The sequence below is a fragment of the Saimiri boliviensis genome, chromosome 5 (genome assembly GCF_048565385.1).
Source record: "Saimiri boliviensis isolate mSaiBol1 chromosome 5, mSaiBol1.pri, whole genome shotgun sequence".
NCBI classification, from domain to species: domain Eukaryota; kingdom Metazoa; phylum Chordata; class Mammalia; order Primates; family Cebidae; genus Saimiri; species Saimiri boliviensis.
The window spans coordinates 43,244,844-43,270,311 of NC_133453.1; the positions used below are offsets into that span (position 1 = coordinate 43,244,844).

The 25,468-nt window shown below is 35.6% G+C and overlaps 1 protein-coding gene across 3 annotated transcripts in view; it reads left to right on the plus strand.

Moving 5' to 3' along the window:
• The window catches only part of BOLL (boule homolog, RNA binding protein), a 57,103-nt gene that overhangs the window by 2,760 nt on the left and 28,875 nt on the right, over positions 1-25,468 (plus strand). For 2 of the 3 annotated variants that reach the window (XM_039469843.2, XM_039469844.2), the window contains exons 2-7: positions 1,465-1,608; positions 4,620-4,711; positions 6,895-6,949; positions 8,243-8,318; positions 12,155-12,282; positions 16,701-16,772. In XM_039469843.2, coding sequence (XP_039325777.1) covers positions 1,465-1,608; positions 4,620-4,711; positions 6,895-6,949; positions 8,243-8,318; positions 12,155-12,282; positions 16,701-16,772 — 567 coding nt within the window. The remainder of the gene's footprint in view (positions 1-1,464; positions 1,609-4,619; positions 4,712-6,894; positions 6,950-8,242; positions 8,319-12,154; positions 12,283-16,700; positions 16,773-25,468) is intronic. The other variant, XM_039469845.2, reaches the window with a different exon arrangement.

Below are 25,468 nucleotides of genomic sequence, written 5' to 3' on the forward strand. Positions count from 1 at the left end.
CTCTGTAACCTGGAAACTCATTTTCATGTGTTTGTTTCTCAGAGAATTGGAATTATGAACTTCAAGCTTTTTTGTTATTTTCTTTTTTCTTCTTTTCGAGACAGGATCTTGCTTTTTTGCTCAGGCTGGTCTTGAACTCCTGGCCTCAAGCAATCCTCCTGCCTCAGCCTCCTCAGATTATAGGCACAAGCCACAAAACCCAGTTTACTTCAAGTTTTTTGAAGCATACATTTAGTATATTAGACTGTCCCAGAAGTCTGTTTAATGTTTTCAGATGGAAAATAATTCACAAGTTTTTGAATTGGTTTCTTTTCAACATAATTTTCAAGTCTTTTTTTTTTCAATTATACCTTAAAAGTATATTATCTTATCATTCTGCAAAGGTTTACACATTTATATATATTTATTAAAATTTAAATTAGGTCCTCTAACTTAGAATTGTGAACATATGGATATGTACTGAATTAATTCTTTGGAATAAACATTTATTGGCTGTAAGTATATAATTTTAACAAAATCAGTCCAATCTTCAAACTGACAAATGCATTTAAAATTTTTACTTTCAGGATGAAAATGGTGAATGTGAATGTCAGAGTTTATTAAGTTGGCAATGACCATTAGTTAAAGACCAATAGGAATACATACATCACTTAATAAAGTTGGGTCTGCTAATTTTTCAAACAAGGGAAAACATAAACCATAGGGCCTCTCAGTCAGAGAGTTTAGAACTTGTAGGATATAGGCTTGTGTTGAATGATTTTTAGAGAATGTTTAAGTAGAGCTTTACTCTGGAGTGCATGTTGTCAGGAAATGGTAGTAATTCTATGATTGGATGTGTTAACTTTTATCTAAAAGGCAAGAAAAATGGATCGAGACTAAAACTATAAAAAAAAGAGCAGTCACTTATCATCCAGAATAGGGGGATGTTTGGTTATTCTTGTGGTTTGGGCAATGCCTTTGTTTTTGTCAGCATTCAAACATAATTATGAAGTGATCTTGTTTTTAATCTTCATCCGTCAGGTCACAGGGTGACCTTTGTCTGGTGATGGTGTTCTGTTAACAAGAGAACACCACAGCCTAGCTGTGAGTGCCAGGCCAATTCCTAACAACACCAGGGCCTAGTTGATTGTGTCAGGCTGGAACTGCTTTTCTATTTCTCAAACATCTTCATGAGTTTAATATTCCCCTTAATACTTAAGTAATAGGTTTGATAATAATATAAGCATTTGAAGTAATATATTTAATATTTAAGATCTCTATAGTGGAGTACATTCTGTTTTCTAGTTCTGTTCCTCTAAAAAGCTCTTATCTCTAATTATAATTTTTGTAATATTAAAAGTAAAGTCTAGAATACTATGTTTGGCCTAAATGACTACTTTTTTGAAAGATAAATGTTTTCAGTCTGCATCAAAAGCAGACTGCATTGTACCAGTGCTGAAAGTTTAAAAGAATCTTATTTTACAGCAAACATCAAATCAGATGCAAACAGATTCATTATCTCCATCCTCTAATCCTGTGTCACCTGTGCCTTTGAATAACCCAACAAGCGCCCCAAGATATGGAACAGTGATCCCTAATCGCATCTTTGTAGGAGGAATTGACTTTAAGGTACCTATTTATGCATGCAGTAAAGTGTATTTTTCTGTTAGAAATCTTTAGTTCTCAGAAATTGTTTCTTGTGCAACTATAAAATAACATATTTGCATAATGATTAATAGATTTCGAATTGTCTTATAGTCTTTTCAACCAGCATGTAGGTACGTAGAGCATAAACAATTATTCAAGTTCAAATACAAGGAAATTGAGCCTCATTGACTTGCTATAGCCTCCTTAGCCTTTTAAGGAGCCTTTTAAGCATTTTAAGTAATATATTTAATATTTAAGATCTCTATAGTGGAGTACATTCTGTTTCCAGAATGTACTGGAAACTAGTACATTCTTCTAGTTTTGTACCAGAAGCCTAATTTTCTGTCTTATAGCTCCACACTCTTCCATACCAGAACAAATTATACTTTCTTGCCTAATACTCCATTAGCCAAAATAATGATGATTATAACTTTCTAAACAGACTCCATTTTTCAAAAACTTAGTTTTATGAAATCCTGTTTCTTTATCCCAACTCATATCTCAGGTTCCTGAGCAACCTCCTAAGCTTCTATTCTTTGCAAAGTACTTTCTATGTTAGAATTTAGGATTCGATCACCAAAAAAGTCCTGTGTCCTTGTCAGAATAAAGCATCTTAAAAATAATCCTAGCACTTTGAGAGGCCGAGGCAGGCAGATCGCCTGAAGTCAGGAGTTTGAGACCAGCCTGGCCACCATGGTGAAATCCCATCTCTACTAAAAGAATGCAAAAAATTAGCTAGGTGCAGTGGTAGGTGCCTGTAATTCTACCTACTTGGGAGGCTGAGGCAGGGAGAATTGCTTGAACCCCGGCTGCAGTGAGCCAACACCATGCCACTGCTGCACTCCAGTCTGAGTGACAGAGCAAGACTCCATCTCCAAAAAAAAAAAAAAAAAAAGGTAATATATTTAAGCAGAAAAAATAAATATTGGTATCAGACTTAGTACCTGGGTGCTAAAATAATCTGTACAACAAATACCCATGGCAAGTTTATCTTTATAACAAATCTGCACATGTATCCTGAACCTAAAATGAAAGTTTTTTAAAAAGTAATATATTTATGTCATGTAATCAGCCATTCCTCTCTTTTAAGGAAACATAGTTCATGAGATGTGCAGCACGCCCTGCCCCTGCATATGGGAGGTAACAGTAAACACCTACAAGAAAGGGATGCATTGATATTTTAAGTGGAATACTCTTACTTTCAAATGAATGTATAGAAGGATTTCCAAACTTCTATTTTACATATTAGAAATTATAGGGAGAGTTATCTTTTTTAACAAAAAACGAAAACCTTCCTTGTGCCATTAGGTGTGACATTTGACATTTATAACTCACTATTTCCATATAATCAATCAATTACAATTTGGGTGAAATTTCTTTTTTCCTGCACAAGAGAAATGTTACGTTTAGTGTATTTGTCAAAACAATGAGTCTTAAACAAGTGTATGGTTGTTTCACTAAAAATAAAGTAAGAAAATTATTTCTTATAAAATGTTTATTCTTAAAAAGATTTTCTGTATCTGGAAAATACTGATGGCTGGCAGAAATATTCAATTTGGGAATTCATTTATATTACAATAGCATAGCATGTTTTTAAAAATAAGTTATCAATAAATATAAACATTCATATGGCCAGGTTATTTTAGGTTACTAGAGCCCATCAGCTACAGCATGAACTTTGGAGATGGTGTTATAATGCGGCCATAGCTTTAGAGTAACTGCTAGGGCTCCCTCCTCTATACTTACACCATTTTCAAAAACCACAGATAAAGGCCAGCAAATAAATAGTTTAATAGCAAGTAGTCACAGACGTTTTAACCTCTCATTTTTAGAAGCAAACCAACTATCCCTCTTAATGCTTATTTTTCTTAACTATCCCATTATCACTAAAGAAGTGGAGCTACAAAATTGAGCTAGTGATTATTCTACCAGAGAATAGCTGGAATTAATTTGTATTCAAATATCTAGTAACAATTCTTATTCTGGCATTGATTTCATTTTCTGTTAACTGAAATAAAATGTATTTAATTCTTAGATTAAATCAGTATTTGTCATTATCCAGCTTAGCAGGCTTTATGTTACCAACTAAAAACCAGTAGTGTATGTAAGTGGTGAGGTAGTAGTTGAACTCGAAAGGCATAGCTCTGCTCTAGGGCATATCTTTTTCCAGTGTATATAAAGAAATTTTTTTCTGAAGAAAAGTTACTCTTGGAGACAAACAGTAGCAGCTAAACCAGAAAATGAAATTGCAGTGAATTTAGTATCAGTATTCTGGGAAAAGGTGACATGAGTCTATCAGACTATTTCAATTAAAAAACCAGATATGCCAAAACCATCTTTGTAGATACCATGTAGGTTTTAAATCTAATTATGATTCCAGCTTTTATTTTTAATATCAAAACAATGTCTGAATTTAGCTGAAATACATATTGAGTACAGATAAGGAATCTAATAACTTTAAATCTTACAGTCACTCTGTTGTTCTCACAGTTGAGTTCAAGCACTTTTGGAAATACATTTCTTTCCTAAAACCTAACTTAGGAAAGGAGTTTCTGACTACTGATTAAAATAGAATGACTGGTGTAGGCCAACATAACCTACTTCCACTGCCGTGACTGTCAGCTTCTCTGAGCCACAAGCGCCAACAGTAATATACCCTTATTATGGAAATAGCATTCCTAATATAAATTGGTTTTTAAAAAACTGGCCAGCTAGAGAACAAGAATCATTTAAAGATTTCTTTAAACAGTGAGCATTATGGTTTTAAAATAATTCAGCTTAAATTTTTATTCACATATACTAATTTAACAACATAGCTATTGCATAAAGCAAGGTATTTACATTGATTTTAATCACCTAGTGGTTTATGCACTGTTTTGATGATGAGAGGCATTTTTCATGCATCTTATCTATAACTTTCTGTCTCCAGAGCAAGCGTAAGAATTATTCATCTTTTATCAACTAAAAACTGTTTTTTCTTTTTATGCCATTAGACAAATGAAAGTGATTTAAGAAAATTTTTTTCCCAGTATGGGTCTGTGAAAGAAGTGAAGATTGTAAATGACAGAGCTGGAGTATCCAAAGGGTTAGTATCACTATAGATTACATATAGAATTAACAACTCTATTTTTATTGGATTACTAGGTTTTGTATGCTAATTTACTTTGGTTCCATTTTCCAGTGGAGACTATCATGCCCTCTTCTTTCCTCTCACCTTTTGATTTCCTAGTGTGTGTGTGTGTGTGTGTGTGTGTGTGTGTGTGTGTGTGTGTGGTTTTGTGTGCATGTATGTGTATTTTGGAGGGAGGAGACACTAATATTTCTTAATTTGTTGGGAAGTTATTCTTGCATGGGTGGAGGGACCATTCAGTGTTAGGCAGCAAGCACTTAATGTGAGTAGCAGACATACATTAGCTGAGGAACCAGAAGCTAAAGGAATCAGATTCTTTTGGAATTATATCCCTGCTTTAGGCTATAGAGAGCTTTATTTGAAAACAGCTGACACCAAGAAATGTCTGTAGGTTGTGCCTCAGAGACCTAATTAGGGGACCAAAGTGAGAAATATAACTCTAATGAGAATGATTTTAATTGCCATATCAATGAGAATGAAAATTGAGAGGAAAGCAATTGAATGTGTCTTTAAATGTATAGAGCTATTTTAGTGGATTGCTCTGTGTACAAAGCCAAATTTCAGAAAGGAAAAAGGTAGTTTGCATAGTGTACTCACTTAAGGAGTTGGACTGCTAAGTTAAAGAAAATAGATAAGGCAGTAAAGGATTGTATTTATTTTCTTTGAAAAGAGACAAGACATACAAATTTACAAGCATAAGAGAAGAGACCCAATGAGGTGGTATTAGTAAGAAACAACATTCAACAGATAGATACTCTGGAAGAGATTGGATTCTACAGAAAGGTTATTTTTAAACAGATGAGATACATCCTCAGAATGCCAAACAATATTAAGATGAAATGAGATTTACTGCTTTTGTTTGACTAACAGAATTTGCAATGTTTTGGTAATACCCACTTTTTATCATTGAAAAACACACATGAAAATGTAAACTGTATTTTATGCCTTTTCCACTGGGTGGTGTGTGTGTTCTACAAAAAAAAGTCTGAAAATAATTCCTTAACTTTTTAATGTTTGGGCAAGTAGATAAAGAGAAATTTCTTTGTTTAAAAGAACTTTGTGTATGATGCAGTAATTATCAGTTGAAGAAAATAGTAGAGAAGATATTTAGCATTACTTAGAAGAGTTTTCTTAAGTCATCTAAATAGCAATTATGCATTTTCTTTCTTTTTTCTCTACCTATTTTGGCTTTTTGGACATGGTGCACAGTTTGTATCTTCAACATTATATGAATTGTGCTTGAAGGCAGCCGTGAATGAAAAACATGAACTTGCCAGGCACGGTGGCTTATGCCTGTAATCCCACACTTTGTAGGGGGCCAAGGCGGGCAGATCACAAGGTCAGGAGATCGAGACTATCCTGACTAACATAATGAAACCCCGTCTCTAATAAAAATACAAAAAAATGGCCAAGTGTGGTGGCATGCGCCTGTAGTCCCAGCTACTCAGGAGGCTGAGGCAAGAGAATCGCTTGAACCCAGGAGGCAGAGGTTGCAGTGAGCCAAGATTGTGCCACTGCTCTCCATCCTGGGCAACAGAGCAAGACCCGTCTCAAAAAATAAAAAATAAAGAAAAAAAGAAAAGCATGAAATCTGGGTTTTATGTATTTTTAATTAATGTTGTCTGGAAAACATACTAATAATTACATTATCAATTATATGTGTTAATAATGGTAATTAAATAATACATTTACAGTCATTCACCAATATAAGAAATTTTATTATATTGAAATTTTTAATTTTTTAAAGTTATTTTTCTACTTTGGTTTCTCTTAGCCAAACTTCTGTTAGCTTAAAAGGAGATTATTGCTCTGGATTGAAATTTATTGCATCCCAGTTTTTAAGCCACAGCATGAATCTCTTGTGCTTTTCTTCCTTACATACAGTTGAGAGCTGAAGCTGTTTCAAGATCTCAGGGTTTTTTTTTTTTCCTTTTAGTTCCCTGACTCCAAGAGGAGGTGACAGTGTTAAGCTGTGAATGATCCTTCTAAAATTCCCACACTGGTGCAGCATAGAACGATGCTTACTCCAACAGTGGCCCACTATTTAAAAAACTAAATTTTAAAAAATTTTGATATAATTAATATAATATTCCAAGAAAATGATTAATTAGTAATAATTAATAATCCTTGTTATTTAGGTATGGTTTCATCACATTTGAAACACAAGAAGATGCACAAAAAATTTTACAAGAGGTATGATCTTTTGGTGTATTTATTTCTGGAACTTTTTTATTTGAAACTAATCTTTTCATGGTTGAAATACAATAATCAATTGCTTTTTTAAAAAAAAATGCATCTTAAGATTGGCGTTGGTCTCTAGGAAACTTTTTCTGCAGAAGAGCAAATTCCAAAATCATTGCAAGTGTGGTTGTGAAATTGTAATATAATGTTTCACTTTATTTGTTTAAACTAAGAACTTGGGAATATGTCTTTTGCCAAGTGTTAATAGCATTTTGAATGTTTAAAAAACACTACAAATATGAATTCCAAAGTGAGGTTATCTGAAATGATTTCTCTCCTGTGAAAAACTTTATATAAACTAAGAATATTCACAGAAAAAAGTCTATAGCCAGTAATTCAGTGTAATAACTTTAAGTTAAAGCAAATGTAGCATTTAACTTTTTTAGGAAAAAAGTAGAATTTGAATTCGAATCATATGCAGTCAATTCTTGTTATTTGTGGCAGTTATGTTCTATTCTATAACATTACTAGGAACACTGAATTAGCAAATATTGAACTACTCTTTCTAGGAGAAATACGGGGTAAGGTTCCCAAGAACCTCTGGTCACAATATTGCTGTCAACCGATCAATATATAACCTTGTTTCATGTGTTTTTCCATTTAAAGGCATCATATATAATAGATTAATGGCTCATTAACATTGAACTCATGGCCAACAGCACTATAATTCATGCTTGAATTAAGCACATCTAATATATATCTTCTCCATAAGGCCTATGACAGTCTTCTTGTGCTAGCCAGCACTTCAGCACCACACATGGGGGCCATTTTAAATAGCAAAATCACCAACAAAAAGCACAAAAATCGAGACAACATGGCACTAAATAGAAAGCTCTCTCGTAAAGTATGAACACTGGAACAAGAAGAGAGAACATCGCCTTATTTGACCTCAGCTGAGAGCATGTGTGTCAGGCTACTCAAATTTTCCACTACTCTGCACATGTCTACTAATAACCTCAAAATTGCCACAAATATTAATTTTAGGGTTACAAATAAATTTTAGCAAATAGGCAAATTTACAAATACAGAATCCATGACTAATGAGGACTGACTGTATTACAAATGGGGATTTGCAGTCAGACCCAGATCTGTTTCAATCTGAAGACTGCTCTTTCCCACTATTCCTTGCTGCTTTCAAAGAATGTTATAGTCTGAATTTTTGAAATTCTTTCTAACTAGTTTTTCCTTATTGATTTTATAAATAATAGTGCTAAAATAAAATAATTTCTTTTTTCTTTATTTTAGGCTGAAAAACTTAATTATAAGGATAAGAAGCTGAATATTGGTCCAGCAATAAGAAAACAACAAGTAGGGATCTCTCGTATGTATTGAGACCTAATGTATTTTTAAATATTTTTGCATGGTTCTTTTTTGAAATATTAGACTTTTTATAGAACTTTATTAAAAGATCATGTTTCTTTCATTTAATAACGTTATTTTAGCAAAGTTGGTGGTCAAATGAATATTTTTTGCCACAAAATAATATATCTCAGTTTTTTTGGCTGGGGAAAAAAATGTATATACACAATGATGCTTAAGTATATTCCATATAGTTACGTCATTAAAGGAAAAATCTTGTGTGACAAAAGTATCGTTTAAAATAGCAAAAGTAATAAGAAGTAATTTAATAATTTAGACTAATAAGAAAAATTTTAATTAGAAAGTAATTTAAAATTAATCAGAGTAAACACACTGAAAGTGAAAACACAGAACTAATATCAGAAACTCGATGCATGCTACGTACGTACGGTAACCCAGCCAGATGTGTCATAATTTTCAGAGGAGACAATCTTAGAGCTTTAGGAATTAGCTAAATTATGTACCTACCTTCCTCAAATTTCTCTAATGCTTTCAATTCTATTATTTTTTCCTCACTCTATTTATTAGGTTGGCATCTTTATAGTTAACTTTTTACCTTTAATATTTATTAAAATCCCTAACACTGTTTGGCTAGAAGAAGGAATGTGATGTAAAATTAGTAACTAACTTATTTTCCCTTAGCCAAATCCTAGTGTCTACGGGGATGTTTAAAACATTGCCACAACTATAACAAAAGAGATTAACATATGTTAAGTTTAATTTTGACTTAGTATTTGTTAATTTAGGAGACAATCAAAGTTTCTCTGGTAGGTTATTATAAAATGAAATGCAGTAAATATGGCAGAATGCTGAATATTTTCAGACTACTGTTGTTACTTACAAAGGTTAAGCTAGAACATACAGTAATGGTCCTTTAGCCCATTATCACCAGCAATCACCACTAAATAGACATGTTCATAATATGAGCCACCAGTTGCTGAAATACAAAATAAATCAGCACTATGCTGAATGCTTTCAAATATACAAACAGTTTTTTAAAAACTATTTAGTGCAAGGGTCAGTGTTAAGGGTTTTCATTCATTTCATTTAATCTTCATAGAAACCCATGAAGTATTATTATCTCTATTTTTGTAAATAGAAAATTCAGTCTCAATAGGGTAAAATCTTTGTTTTGAAAACATTTCTGCTGAAGTACTCCTAAAGGTAAAGGAGAGTTAATCTTGGCGTGTTGTGGTTCCTAACCTGCTGCAGCATACTAGAATTGCAAATTTTCTCAGGATTTATTTTTAAAATAATGTATAATTTGCATTCTTTTCCATAGTATCATATTGTTTATTTGAATACAAATGTTTATTTGAATACAAAAATGTTTTCCAAAAACAACTGAATAAAACTTATTCTCTAGGAATATTACTATGTTCAGCCTCTGCTTTTTCATATCTCCTGGTTTGCCATCCGTCTATCTCTTATCCAACTTGGAGAAGTATGGGGTTAAATAGCCTAATGGTGAGTGGTAGCATTAGCCTTCAAATGCAGGACTGTTTGACTCCAAAGTTCTTTTGACTTTTCTCCAAAGAAAAAGAGGTATTAAAAGTACATTTACAAACAAGGGATTCTTAGATCTTAGTTTTTTCTTACATCTGTCATTTCTTTCCATCTCCATTACCAACACCCAAGTCCCAGCCAACCACTCTGCTTAACTTAATTCCTGGAAAACCATCCTAAGTGGTCTCTAAATCCAATCCATCTACCTTCCAATCCGTTGTTCACAAGGCAGCCGGAGTGATCTTTCAAAAGTGCACCTCTAATTGTTTTATGCTTAGCTTGTTTTGAGGTATTGTTCCCTTTTCTTTCCATGCTTTAGCCATCTAGCCTTCTTTCACTTCCAGGACATACTATATTCCTGTTCTCAGAATCTACTATTCTGTTTTCTTTACCTAGAATATTCTTTGCCATCATATTAATTCTTTAGAGCTTAGCTGAAATATCATTTTATCACAAATGTTCTATATATATGTATATAGAGAGAGAGAGATTTCACATAGGTTTTGTATGTGTAATAATTGAAATGTTTAGTATTGTAATTTATACTGCCTTCTCATGTATTTATCAAAATTGTATTTAATTAATTAATTGTGTAATCAATTAATGACTGTCTTTAGTCATTAGTTGTAACTTCTTTGAGGATACAGACCCATGCCATGTCTAATTTTTAAAATTTTTTGCTGTATCGCTAGGGCCCAGTTCAATGCCTTGAAATAGTATGCACTGAAAATTTATTTATTTATTTAGCAGGTAAAGCATGGTTCATTGATTATCTTTTGGGGGGAATCCATGGACCTCCTGAATTGTGTGTAAAATTGTGTTTGTATATATATCTGAGGAAACGGTCCCTGTCTTTCATCGAATTCTTGAAAGGATCTAATTAAGAACCACAAAAATAATAACAATACTAGAACAAATACAGTGAAAATATAAAAGCCGAGGAGCAATAGTATTACTTAACATGGTAGGCTGGTACTATTTAACGTGTGGTTTGCAGACAGTGTCAGTTCATTGGAAGCTGTCAAAATGCAAATTCTTAGGCCCTGTCCCAGATTTACTGATTCAGAATCTCTTAAGATAAATACCTGGAATTTGTATTTTAATAAACAATATAGGTGATTCTAATTTATGTGAAATTTTGAGAAGCACTGGTGGAAGAAGTATTGTCAGTTTCACTAATTTATATAACCTTGTTGGTTAAGACCCTATTCTAAATTTAAGTTTTAAAGTCTCCTTCATGACAAAAAATATATATGTATATTGTTTATTGTTTTTTGGTTTGGTGGAAGTGGTTATATAAATTGGCCTGGAAAAAGAGATGAGGACCCCAGACTAGCCACATGAAGACTTGCGGTCATGTTTGCGACAGCAGTAGTTGTCGCAACAGGAGAGTAGATAAAAAATAGATCATAGAAAAGAGAGATAAAAGAGAGCCATAGCATGAATTAATGTTTGCTGATAGGATAGCCAAAGAATTAGTGGGGTGGAACCAAAATGCCTTCAGGAAAGTAGAATCTTCTCCAACTTTTACTGCCTCTATCATCTTTGGACTTTCAGAAATAAAAGGTCTAGCCAAACCTTAGGAACTTGAGTACAGTGTATGTAGTCTTCAAGTAACTTTAAATTATACATAATTTATGTTTGTACAAATAATTACTTTGCAGATGATAATCTAAATTGTTAAGCTCTTTGTAACATTATACTGATGGTGGAATCTGAACTGATAAATTTTTAATATTTGTTAGTATTATTTTATCTTTTCTTTTAATCACCTTAAACAAAAAGCTTTAAAGTATTGAGTTTAAAAATATATGCTTCAAAGATACTTTGACATAAGGAACTTTTTTTTTTTTTTTTTTTGAGACGGAGTTTCGCTCCTGTTGCCCAGGCTGGAGTGCAATGGCGCGATCTCGGCTCACCGCAACCTCCGCCTCCTGGGTTCAGGCAATTCTCCTGCCTCAGCCTCCTGAGTAGCTGGGATTACAGGCACACGCCACCATGCCCAGCTAATTTTTAGTATTTTTAGTAGAGACGGGGTTTCACCATGTTGACCAGGATGGTCTCGATCTCTTGACCTCGTGATCCACCCGCCTCGGCCTCCCAAAGTGCTGGGATTACAGGCTTGAGCCACCGCGCCCGGCTCATAAAGAACTTTTTAAATACCTCTGTCATCCAATTTTTACTATAGCCACATAGGTTTATTAAGATAATATTTTTAAGAAGGGTTTAGAAACTACAATTTTAACAGTTAAATTGAACATTTCAATTATTATTATTTAATCTTTGCTTTAGGTTCTAGTATAATGCCAGCAGCTGGAACAATGTATCTAACAACTTCAACTGGATATCCTTATACTTATCATAATGGTGTTGCTTATTTTCATACTCCAGAGGTAACTTCTGTCCCACCACCTTGGCCTGTAAGTAATTTCATTTAAAAAGGATTTCCGTCTACTACTATCAATTTTTTAATGTTTGCTTTATTTCTGAAATATTTCAACAACAGATAATTACGTATAATAATATAACACACATCTCTACAAACCAAATTTAATAGACATTGACATTTTGCCATATTTACTCAAGTTCTTAAAATGGGAAGTAAAGTAAGACAGCTTCAGGCCAGTTCTCCTTATCCCCACCTCCTTACCCTCTTTCCCTCTTCAGAAGTAAGCAGAATATCTTTCCTATTCATTTTAAATACTTTTATGACAAATATATATATTCATAAATTACATATAGTATTGCTTTGGTGGTTTTCAGATATTGTACAAATAATCTGGTTTTTATACTCAGCATTATATTTTTTGATCAAACCATGTTTATCTCTTTTTAGATTGTGTAATGTTGATCCTTATATATCTAATTCACCTTTTTAAATATTTTAGAACTTTCCATTGTATGAGTGGATTACAATTTTTTATATTCCTCTATTGTTGGACATTGTACGTTTTTTCTACAAACAAGGCTACATTGAATATCCAGATCTTATACGTATTATGTGAGAGTTTTTCTAGAGCAGTGATTTTCTAAGGTTTTGCTTATTATATAAATTCTCTTATGTAAATTTCTCTAAATTTTTTGAAATAGTATGAGTACACTCACTCATGTTTAAGTTGCTATCTGGAATTTATTGCAGTTTAAATAGCTTAGGAATATTGTATATTATAGATTTATATATTTTCATCAAAACTTCGTATCTGCAAATTTAGCTTATTTTAATAGTGGAAAGTATCTGCTCTATAACTCAGTTAACAAAACCAATCAACCAAATAAAACTACTGAATAAAACTTTCTACTAGAAAATTCCAACTTTATTTATTTATTTTTTTTTTTTTTTTTTTTTTTTTTTTTTTGAGACGGAGTTTCGCTCTTGTTACCCAGGCTGGAGTGCAATGGCGCAATCTCGGCTCACCGCAACCTCCACCTCCTGGGTTCAGGCAATTCTCCTGCCTCAGCCTCCTGAGGAGCTGGGATTACAGGCATGTGCCACCATGCCCAGCTAATTTTTTGTATTTTTAGTAGAGATGGGGTTTCACCATGTTGACCAGGTTGGTCTCGATCTCTCGACATCGTGATCCACCCGCCTCGGCCTCCCAAAGTGCTGGGATTACAGGCGTGAGCCACCGCGCCCGGCCCCAACTTTATTTTTAAACTCAAATAAATGAACTAATATGTATCCATGTGACCTTCAGCTAATTTAAGTTTGTTCCTTAGATAAAATAGTATCATCTCTCCCTTAACATTTCTTATGCGAGCTCTTTCTGCTTTGCCTTCTCTCATTTTTCAGGGCATTGCCCTCTTGAGTTGTGTGTCTGTTTGGTGCCCTGTTGCTATTATATAATAACATTATAGCAAGATCCAGAAGTGAGGAATATGCCTTTCTTTAGGGAAGCAAAAGAGTGATCGTGAAGGTGGAGTTTTTAAAAGAAGAATCCATGTTACACAGACATAGTCATGGGTGGATCACATCAGAAAGGAATACATATGAAGTTTAGAATCTGAAAATTGGTACTCTTAAAGTTATTGATGTCCATGTATTACTGGAAAATTTTTGTGCTTCCGTAACGTACCTTGTTCTAGGCAAGGATATATACATAGAATTTCACATTCATGAAGTGTGCACATCTTTGTCTAGATGTTGCCAAATAGCTTTTGAAAGCTATTTGAAATCCTAGCCAACAGTTTATGACAGCCCCAATTTTTCCATAAGCTGCCAACCCTTAAAATTACCAGATTTTTACATTTATACCAATATTATTTTATGCAGTGGTATTTTGTTTTATTTTTATTTGTCTAACTTCTAGTAATATTGAATATATTTTCATATATTTATGGTCATTCCACTTTCTTCTGTGAGATGCCTGTTCATATCCGTTGTCCATTTTTCTATTGGGTTGATTTGTTTTTAATCTTGAGTTTATTACATGAATTTTGTGGGTTGTCAATATCTTCTTCCAGTTTGTGGCTTGTCCATTAATTCTTTTTTATTTTTTTCTCATAAAAAAATTATTGTTTTTTTGCTCTTTGTTACAAGACTTTTTGGTTCTTTTTTGTTTTATTTTTTACTACAAGAATATAGCTATTCTATTTTTTATTTTTAATTATATATTATTGCCACTTTTCACTGCCAGATCTTAAATCTTGAATTTATGTATTAACTAATCCATCTGTTTCCTACTATTTTGAAATTAATCCTCTGCCAAATACTAAGTTTCCATATGTATGGGTCTTTTTTTTCTGCTATTTTGTTCCATTGGTGTATTTGTTTGCCTTGCCCAATTCTAATTATTTTGACTTTATAATGAATTCTAATTATTTTGACTTTATAATGAGTCTTGAAATCTTAAAGGTCTTTGTTCTTCTTCAGGAGTCTTTCATCTATCCTTATGTCTTGCTTTTATAAGTATACATTTTATAATTCAGCTTGTTTACTTCTGTGAAAAGCCCTTGTTTTTTTAATTAGAATTACATTAAATAGTGTGGATAACTTGGAACATTTCAGTATTTTAAAATATTGACTCTTTATATCCCTGAACATGATACATCTCTCCATTTGTTTGTCTTCTTTTACTTCTATCCATAAAAAAAGTTTTCTTTCTCCATAAAAAAGCCTGATACATCTTTTGTTGAATTTATTCTTAGTGCACTATAGTTTTGTTGCTCTCATGAAAGCTGTTTTTTAAATCATGTTTTCTAATAGATTATAGCTGATGTATAGTAAAGCTCTTGATTTTTCAATATTGATATTGTATCAGCAACCCTGCCAAACTCTCATTTACACAATTATTTATGATTCGGTATACTTCTAATTCTTTCACTTCTTTTTTTCCCAGAGTTTTTGCACTGATGGTGTCTCTGCTACAGTATTGATAGAGTGAAAACATCATAACCTTGTCTTGAAAAAGGAAGCAAGTTCAGTGATTCACCATTAAGCTTTACATGTGTGCCTATACATATACATACATATGATAAATTTATAAGTGAAAAATCTATGTATATATACATGTAAATACATACATATGCACATATATATATATATATATATATATATATATATATATATACACACACACACAAACATAGAGAGAGAGACACACACACACACACGCATACTTTGTAGGTTTTGGAAGATACTCTTAACCAGAATTTCTCAATCTTAGTGCTGTTGACATTTTGAGCCAGATGATTTCTTGATTGAGGAACTGTCCTGTGCACTGTACAATGTTTAGAAGTGTCCCTAGGCTCCTCATAGTTATGACAATCAAAAATGTCTCCCGACATTGCCAGATGTTCCCTAGAGGACAAAATCATTCATTGTTGAGAGTTACTGCCCTAAATAAATTAAGGAAGCTACTTTCTACTATTTGTTAAGAGTTTTTAATCATAAAATGGTATGGAATTTTAACAAATGCATTTTCTGTCTCCACTGAAAGTATGGTTTTTCTCCTTTAATCTATTAATATAGCAAATTACATTATTATTTTCTAATGTTAATCTGTTATACAGTTTTATTAGCATACCACAGTGTGTGAATTGTACAAAACTACGATATTTTTCTTCAGTTTTCAGGGTCTGAACCATAAAACAATACAAGTTAGATCCCACATTAGAGACTGAATTTTAATTGCTGTATTAGAGCCAGTTTTACCTATCTTGCAATACAACTTGCCTATTTTATTAATGATCTGGTTTTAAGTAATCTGTTTTGAGGCTTAAAAGAGTAAACCCAAAAAGTGAAAGATCACTTTGAATAATCAAGTGTTACCTGTACGTTTTTCAGACTTAGATTTTTCACTTATTAGTTTATCAACCTAGTAACTCATTTAAATGTCAAATTACTAAAATAAAAATGTCTTTGCTTTAATTATATATATAAAACAAAGGAATGGAACATCGATTATTTGAAACTAGTGGGAAAATTAGTTACGACTGTTCATTCAGTTCTAAATAGTATTATAAACATTAACTGTTTACTGCTGGTCCCCACAATGGAAACAGGCAGTGTCAGCCTAAATGTTGCTGTCATTTTCCTCTAAGTATTCTCTTAGAACTATGTTTTTATAATCTTTGGAGGAAAAAGTTGGAAAAGCAACTTTTCTGGTGGTTGTTTTAGCATTACTATGGAAATTAAACTACGTGGAAGTAAGGATACTATGATGATTTTAATAAAGAGACTTAGCAGAGTTGGTAATAATATCAACAAGAGGTAGAAAAATAACATTTCTAATCATAAACCAGAAGTTGACTGGGTTTAGGTAATAATTTGAGATAAATTTTATTGTGAGCTATTTTAAAGGCTTCTGCCTAATTTTTCTATTTTTCCATCCTCTTATAGTCACGTTCTATATCTAGCTCCCCTGTGATGGTAGCTCAGCCCATTTATCAGCAACCTGCATATCACTACCAGGTAAACACAAATTACAATTAAAATTCTCTCTGAAACTTTCAGTCCTTTCTTAGGTAACTTTGATTTATTTCTCATGCAACCATTCTACTAATTACAAAGACATAGCTCATTAGAGAAATGCAAATCAAAGCCACCATGAGATACCATCTCACACCAGTTAGAATGGCTATTATTAAAAAGTCAGGAAATAACAGATGCTGGTGAGGTTACATAAAACAGGAACATTTATACACTGTTGGTTGGAATGTAAATTAGCTCAACCATTGTGGAAGGCAGTATGGAGATTCCTCAAAGAACTAAAAGCAGAACTACCACTCAACCCGTTATATAATGGGTATATAACCAAAGGAATGTAAATCATTTTACCATAAAGACACATGCATGCAAATGTTCATTGCAGCACTATTCACAATAGCAAAGACATGGAATCAACCTAAATGCCCATCAAGGACAGATGAATAGAGAAAATGTGGTACATATACACCAAGGACTACCATGCAGCCGTAAAAAAGAATTAGATCATATCTTTTGCAGGGACATGGATGGAGCTGGAGGCTACCCTTAGCAAACTAACAGAGGAACAGAAAAACAAATACCACGTGTTCTCACTTGTAAGTGTGAGCTAAGTGATGAGAACTCATGAATACAAAGAAGGGAATAGTAGACACAGGTCTACTTGAGGGTGGAGGATGGGAAGAGGGAGAAGAGCAGAAAAGATAACTATTGGGTACTAGGCTTAATACCTGAGTTATGAAATAATTTGTGCAACAAACCCCTGTGACACAAGTTTACCTATGTAACAAATCTTCACATGTATCCCTGAACCTAAAATAAAAGTTTTTAAAAAAATAAAATAAAATAAATGATTAGTTAAAAAACAAAAAATGAAAAAGAGGTAGTTAATCCTTGGTAGTGTTTTTGCTTTTTTAAATTTTTTTCATTGACAAATAACCTATTCTTGGCGTACATGGTGATGTTTTGATACATATAATATGGTGGTCAAATGAGAGTAATTAGCATATCCATCATCTCAAACATTTATCATTTCTTTGTGTTGGAAACATTCAGTAGCCTCCTTCTAGCTGTTTGAAACTATGTATTATTGTTAACTATAATCATCCTATAGTGGTATAGAACACTAGAATTTATTCCTTCTATTAGCTGTAATTTGGGGACTTTTTCGTGGGGGTTTTCTCTGTGGTTTGTTTTTTTTGTTTTGTTTTGTTTTTTTCCGTAGGTTTGTGGGGATTTGGTTCTTTAGTGGTGATTTGTGAGATTTTGGTGCACCCATCATCCTTACAGTATACACGGAACACAATTTGTAGTCTTTCATCCCTCACCCCCTTCATACCCCTTCCCTCTAAGTCCCCAAAGTCCATTGTGTCATTCTTATGCCTTTCCATCCTCATAGCTTAGCTCCCACTTATAAGTGAGAATATAGAATGTTTAGTTTTCCATTCCTGAGGTAGCTGTAATTTTGTATCCTTTCACAAACCTCTCCCTGTTTTTCCTTTCCCTCTATCCTTCTCAGCCCCTAGTATTCTTTTTAATTCTATAAGATAAACTTTTTTTTTAATAGAACATGGTACTCTTTATTGTGATGCTCAGTGGAAAACATCTGTAAACCAGCTTACTGAAGTGATGACAGTTGCAACCCATGCTAAGGCACTTTTATTACATAAAAAAGGGATTAGGGTGGGAGTTACATTCATTTCTTTGTGACAGCAATGGGACCTGAATTCAGAGCTTTGCAGGCATATGAAGCTTTTACATCACTTCATTATTTGAGAGTTTGTTTCCTTTAACAACAACAACAAAAAATACCTTTTTGCCATACGTAAGTCTCAACGCAGCATATGCAAAAACAGGAATACAAGTAAGTTCGGCAACCAGTGTAGACCAGCAGAGGACAAGCTACTCTCTTCTAAACATGGCTCAAACAGCAGTGAAAAAGACTTGGAAATTTATCATTTATTACAAGAAAGGTGGGGGAAAGAAACCTTTCCTTTTTTGTAGATATCTGTGCAGGTGGCAGATTTTTGAGATCAGTGTTTTTTAGCTTCCACATATGAGTGAGAACATGTGGTGTTTAACTTTCTGTTCCTGCCTTATTTCACTTAACATAATGACCTCCAGTTCCATCCATGTTGCCATGAGTGATAGGATTTTATTCTTTTTTATAACCAAATAGTATTCCATCATGTATATATGTATCACATTTTCTTTATTCGTCTGTTGTTGGACACCTATGTTGATTCCGTATCTTGGCTATTGTGAATAATGCTGTAATAAACATGGGGGTACTGATGTATCTCCGATACGATTTCCTTTTTCCCAAATACATTCCCAGTAGTGGGATTACCGGATCATATGCTAGTTCTATTTGTAGTTTTTTCAGGGACCTCCATACTGCTCTCCATAGTGTTTGTACTAACTTGTATTCCCACTAAAAGGGTAAAAGAGTTCCCTTTTCTCTACATCCTCACCAGCATTTATTATTTTTGTCTTTTTGACAATAACCATCCTAACTGAGATGAGAAAATACCTCTTTGTGGTTTTGATTTAGTTTCCTGATAATTAGTGATGCTGAGCATTTTTTCATATATTTGTTAACCATTTCTTGTCTTTTGTGAAATGTCTGTTCAGATCATTTGCCCACTTTTAATCAGTTTATTTTTTGTTTGTTTGTTTTGCTGTTGAGATGTCTCAGTTCCTTGTATATTTTGGACATTAATTCTGTGTCAGATAAGTAGTTTACAGATGTTTTCTCCCATTCAACATGATGTCTCTTCACTCTGTTGATTCTTTTCTTCACTGTGCAGGAACTTTTTAGTTTAATATAATCAAACTAATGGAATGAATTAGGGAGAATTCCCTCTGCTTCAATTTTTTGTAATAGTTTGTGAAGACCTGGTATTCTTATCTAAAGGTTTGGTGGAATTCAGCCGTGTAGTTCTGGACTTTCCTTTGTTGGAAGACATTGTAATTACTGATTCAATTTTGTTACTTGTTATTTGTTTCTTAAGGTTTTCAATTTCTTCTTGGTTCACTCTTGGTAGATTGTATATGTTCAGGAATTTGTCTGTTTCTTCTAGATTTTCTGATTTATTAGCATGTAGTTGTTCATAGTAGTCTCTAATGATCCTTTGTGTTTCTGTGGTATCCATTGTGATGTCTTTTTCATTGCTGATTTTGTTTATTTGAGTGTTCTTTTTTTCTAAGGCTAGCTAATGATTTGTCGGTTTTGTTTTTCGTTTTAAAAATCAACTTTCGTTTTATTAATATTTTGTATTTTGTAGTCTCAACATTGTTCATTTCTGCTCTGATTGTTAATATTTCTTTTCTTCTACTAATTTTGGGTTTAGCTTGTTCTTGCTTTTCTAGTTCCTAGAGGCACATTGTAAGGGTGTTTCTTTGAAATATTTCTAGTTTTTTTGATGTAAGCATTCGTTGCTATAAATTTGCCTCTTAATACTGCTATTGTTGTGTCCCATAGATTTTGCTATGTTGTGTTTCTATTTTCATTCTTGTTGAAATTATCGGTTGTATTTTTATTTCATTCATTGATTTCTTTAGCTCTAGGATATCTGTGTTTTTTTTTTTAATATCTATCTCTTTGTTAAATTTCTCATTCAAATTATGAGTTGTTTTCCTGATTTGGTTGAATTGTCTCTGTATTCTCTTGTATCTCACTAAATTTCCTTCAGATTATTATTTGTAATTCTTTTCTGGCATTATGAAATGCATATAAATATTTCTGTATGATTGGGGTCTGTTAATAGGAATTGTTGTTTTCATTAGAGGTGACATGTTTCCTTGATGGTTGATGTGTCCCTACATTGATTTCTACATATCTGGTATGAATTTGGAGTAGGTTTCATAGGGGGAGACTTATTTCCATGAATGGGTCTTGGGGTGTTGGTTCAGTGGGGTGCATTGGCCTTGGTTCTAGGTGGACACGCTAGTGTAGTCTCTGTGTAGTCTCAAGCTGTAATCCTCTCTGGTTGTATTTGCAGGTTTCTCAGTGATCTAGGGCAAGAAAGTCTGTGACAATGGTGGTGGGGCTTTGCCAAGGGTGGGCTTGCTGGGCTGTTGCTCAGGTCAGGGTTGTATACATGATCATGGTAAGTCTGGCTCACTGGGCTTGGGGCCACAAGGCTGTTACTCTGGCTGAGAGCACAGGCATGTAATTTCTCAGCCAGCCTGGGGTAGTGCCCACCAGAGGTAGTCTGTGGGGCTGTTTCTCAGGTCTGATATGCAGGCACATGGATCCTTGGCTGGCCTGGGGGTGTGTCTACTGGGGGCAACACATGGGACTTTCTCAGGCCTGCAACACAGCTGCATGGCCATTCAGTTGGCTAAGGATATGTTTGTCAGGCACTATTTCACCAGCTTGGGATGCAGGTGCACAACTGCTCACCTGGCCAAGGGACATGTCAGCTGGGGGTGGCCCATGGGACTATTTCTCAAGTCTGGGACATAGGCACAGGGTGGATCACCTGGCCTGGAAATGTTTCTGTGAGGGCTGTTCCATAGGCCCAGGATACAACCACAGGGCTACTTGGTCACCTGGGATCATGCCCACTGAAAGTGGACTATGGGGCTGCTTCTCAGGCCTGGGACACAGGCTCAAGGCTGCTCAGCTGTCCTAGGGATGTGTCTTCTGGAGAGGTGGGCATGAGGCCATTTCTTAGGTCTGAGGCATGGACACACAGCCATTCCCACTCTCCTGGGGACATTTCTGCCAGGGGAAGTTTCCAGAGCTATTTCTTGATCTCTAATTCCATACACAGGGCAGATCAGAGGCTTATCTGCAGAGCATGAGGCACCTCTGGGTGGTTTCTCAGCCCTGTATGCAGATGTGTAACCATTCAGCTGCTATGAGGATTGAGGACCTCTCTTGCTCAAGGGATTGTAGCAGTTGGACCAGCTCAACAGTGGATTCACCCTGGGCAAGACAGTCAGATTGTCCCTCTAGCTGAAAGTAAAGGCAACAGAAGATCCGACTTTCAAGATGGCCGCCTAAGAACAGCTCAGGACTTCAGCTCCCAGTGAAAGTGCAGAGGGTGAGTGGACGCCGCATTTCCAGACGAACTCTTATTGCCCACAGACCAGGAGATACCCAGGCAGAGGGGTCGCCAGCGTCGCAGTCCCAGCCGGTGCGGCTGTTTTGGCCCCCGCGGGGCTGATTCCGCCCGCGCGGCTGCTGTGACCACTCCCTGTTGCTGCCGTTCTCCGTAAAAAAGCCACTGGTCTGGGAGCCCTCTTAGCTGGCGAGCAGAGCCTTGAGACGGCAGAATAGCCCATTCATCTGAAATAGCGAGCCAGGCCAGGAGATTCCTAGGCAAAAAATCCGCCAGGAGCCGGCGCCGCAGTTCGAGCCGACTCCGTGAGTCGCAGCACGGGAGATCCCGGCGCCTTTTCAACAAGCGACCAGAACGCGGGGTCGTTCAACTTAAAAGAAAAGACTCTGAGTCAGGGAGCCAGGCGAACAGGCTCGGTTGGTCCCACCCCTCCACCCCCAACAACAACGAAAACAAAAACAGTAATTGGAAACCCTCTGGGTTGAGCCCTTCAAACCAAGCACAGCTGAACCGGGACGGTCCGGCTCCGTGGGGGAGGGGCTTCCGCCATTACTGAGACTCTCCACCGCTACGGAGGCAGGCTGCCGTTGCCGAGGCATCCCGCCATTGCCGAGGCAACCTGCCACAACAGAGAGAGTCCGCCATAACAGAGGCGGGGCCACCATTGCCCAGACAGTTCTAACTACGCCCATATAAAAAGGACTACAGGGAAGAGCTCAGGGCAGCTGGGCGGAGCCCACAGCAGCTCAGCAAAGCCCCTGCGGGCAGGCAGAGGCTAGGCGTGCTGCTAGCTGGGCGGGTCCGACCTGAAAAAAAAAAAATCAAAAAAGGCAGTAGTGCAACGGAAACTCATAAAGCTCCAATTCCCTGGGACAGAGACAGACAACAGGTGGATAAACCCACAAAAATGGGTAGAAACCAGCGTAAAAAGGATGAAAACTCCCGAAACCAGAACATCTCTCCTCCTAAAAGTGATCACAACTCCTCACCAGCAAGGGAACCAGACCGGATGGAGAAGGAGGGTGATGAAATGACAGAATCAGACTTCAGAAGATGGGTAGTAAGAAACTACAATGAGCTAAAAGAACATGTTCTAACCCATCACAAAGAAAATAGGAACCTTGAAAAAAGATTGGACGAACTGCTGACGAGAATGGACAGCATAGAGAGGAGAATAAGTGAATTGATGGAGCTGAAAAACGCAACACGAGAACTTCGTGAAGCATGCACAAGCTTCAACAGCCGAATTGACCAAGCAGAAGAAAGGATATCAGAGGTCGAAGACCAACTCAATGAAATAAAAAGAGAAGGCAAGAACAGAGAAAAAAGCGCAAAAAGGAATGAACAAAATCTTCAAGAAATGTGGGACTATGTGAAAAGACCTAATCTACGTCTGATAGGTGTACCTGAATGTGATGAAGAGAATGAATCCAAGCTGGAAAATACTCTTCAGGATATTATCCAGGAAAACTTCCCCAACCTAGCAAGGCAGACCAATATTCAAATCCAGGAAATACAGAGAACACCACAGAGATATTCCTCAAGAAGAGCAACCCCAAGGCACATAATCGTCAGATTCACCAGGGTTGAAATGAAAGAGAAAATTCTAAGGGCAGCCAGAGAGAAAGGTCGGGTTACCCACAAAGGGAAGCCCATTAGACTCACAGCAGATCTCTCAGCAGAAACCCTACAAGCCAGAAGAGACTGGGGGCCAATATTCAATATCCTTAAAGAAAAGAACTTTCAACCCAGAATCTCCTATCCAGCCAAACTCAGCTTCCTAAGTGAAGGAAAAATAAAATCCTTTGTGAACAAGCAAGCACTCAGAGATTTCATCACCACCAAACCTGCTCTACAAGAACTCCTGAAAGAGGCTCTACACATATAAAGGAACAACCAGTACCAGCCACTCCAAAAACACACCAAATGGTAAAAAAGCAGCAACACAATCAAGAATCTGCATCAACTAACCAACAAAACAGCCAGGTAGCATCAAAATGACAGCATCAAATTCACACATAACAATACTATCCCTAAATGTCAATGGACTAAATGCCCCAATCAAAAGACACAGACTGGCAAATTGGATAAAAAGCCAAAACCCATCAGTGTGCTGTATCCAGGAAACCCATCTTACATGCAAGGATACACAAAGGCTCAAAATAAAGGGATGGAGGAAGATCTACCAAGCAAATGGAGAGCAAAAAAAGGCAGGAGTTGCAATTCTCATCTCTGATAAAATAGACTTTAAAGCAACAAAGATCAAAAGAGACAAAGAAGGACATTACATAATGGTAAAAGGATCACTGCAACAAGAAGAGCTAACGATCCTAAATATATATGCACCCAATACAGGAGCACCCAGATACATAAGGCAAGTTCTTAATGACTTACAAAGAGACTTAGACTCCCACACAATAATAGTGGGAGACTTTAACACCCCATTGTCAATATTAGACAGATCAACCAGACAGAAAATCAACAAGGATATCCAGGACCTGAACACAGACCTGGAACGAGCAAACCTAATAGACATTTACAGAACTCTCCACCCCAAATCCACAGAATATACATTCTTCTCAGCACCACATCACACCTACTCTAAAATTGACCACATAATTGGCAATAAATCACTCCTCAGCAAATGCAAAAGAACAGAAATCATAACAAACAGTCTCTCAGACCACAGTGCAATCGAGTTAGAACTCAGAATGCAGAAACTAACTCAGAACCGCACAGTTTCATGGAAACTGAACAACTTGCTCTTGAATGTTGACTGGATAAACAATGAAATGAAGGCAGAAATAAAGATGTTCTTCGAAACCAATGAGAACGAAGACACAACATACCAGAATCTCTGGGACACATTTAAAGCAGTCTCTAGAGGAAAATATATAGCAATGAGTGCCCACATGAGAAGAAAGGAGAGATCTAAAATTGACACCCTATCATCAAAATTGAAAGAGCTAGAGGAGCAAGATCAAAAAAACTCAAAACCTAGCAGAAGACAGGAAATAACTAAGATCAGAGCAGAACTGAAGGAAATAGAGACACAAAAAACTCTTCAAAAAATCAATAAATCCAGGAGCTGGTTTTTTGAAAAGATCAACAAAATAGACAGACCACTAGCCAGATTAATAAAAAAGAAAAGAGAGAATAACCAAATTGATGCAATAAAAAACGATAAAGGGGATATCACCACAGATTCCACAGAAATCCAAACCATCATCAGAGATTATTACAAACAACTCTATGCACATAAACTAGTAAACCTGGAAGAAATGGATAAATTCCTGGACACCTGCAACCTCCCAAGTCTAAACCTGGAAGAAGCCGAAACCCTGAATAGACCAATAACATGGTCTGAAGTCGAGGCAGCAATAAAGAGCCTACCACCCAAAAAAAGCCCAGGTCCAGATGGGTTCACAGCTGAATTCTACCAGACATACAAGGAGGAGCTGATACCATTCCTTCTGAAACTATTCCAGACAATCCAAAAAGAGGGAATCCTTCCCAAATCATTTTACGAGACAAACATCATCCTGATACCAAAACCCGGCAGAGACTCAACAAGAAAAGAAAATTTCAGGCCAATATCCATGATGAACATAG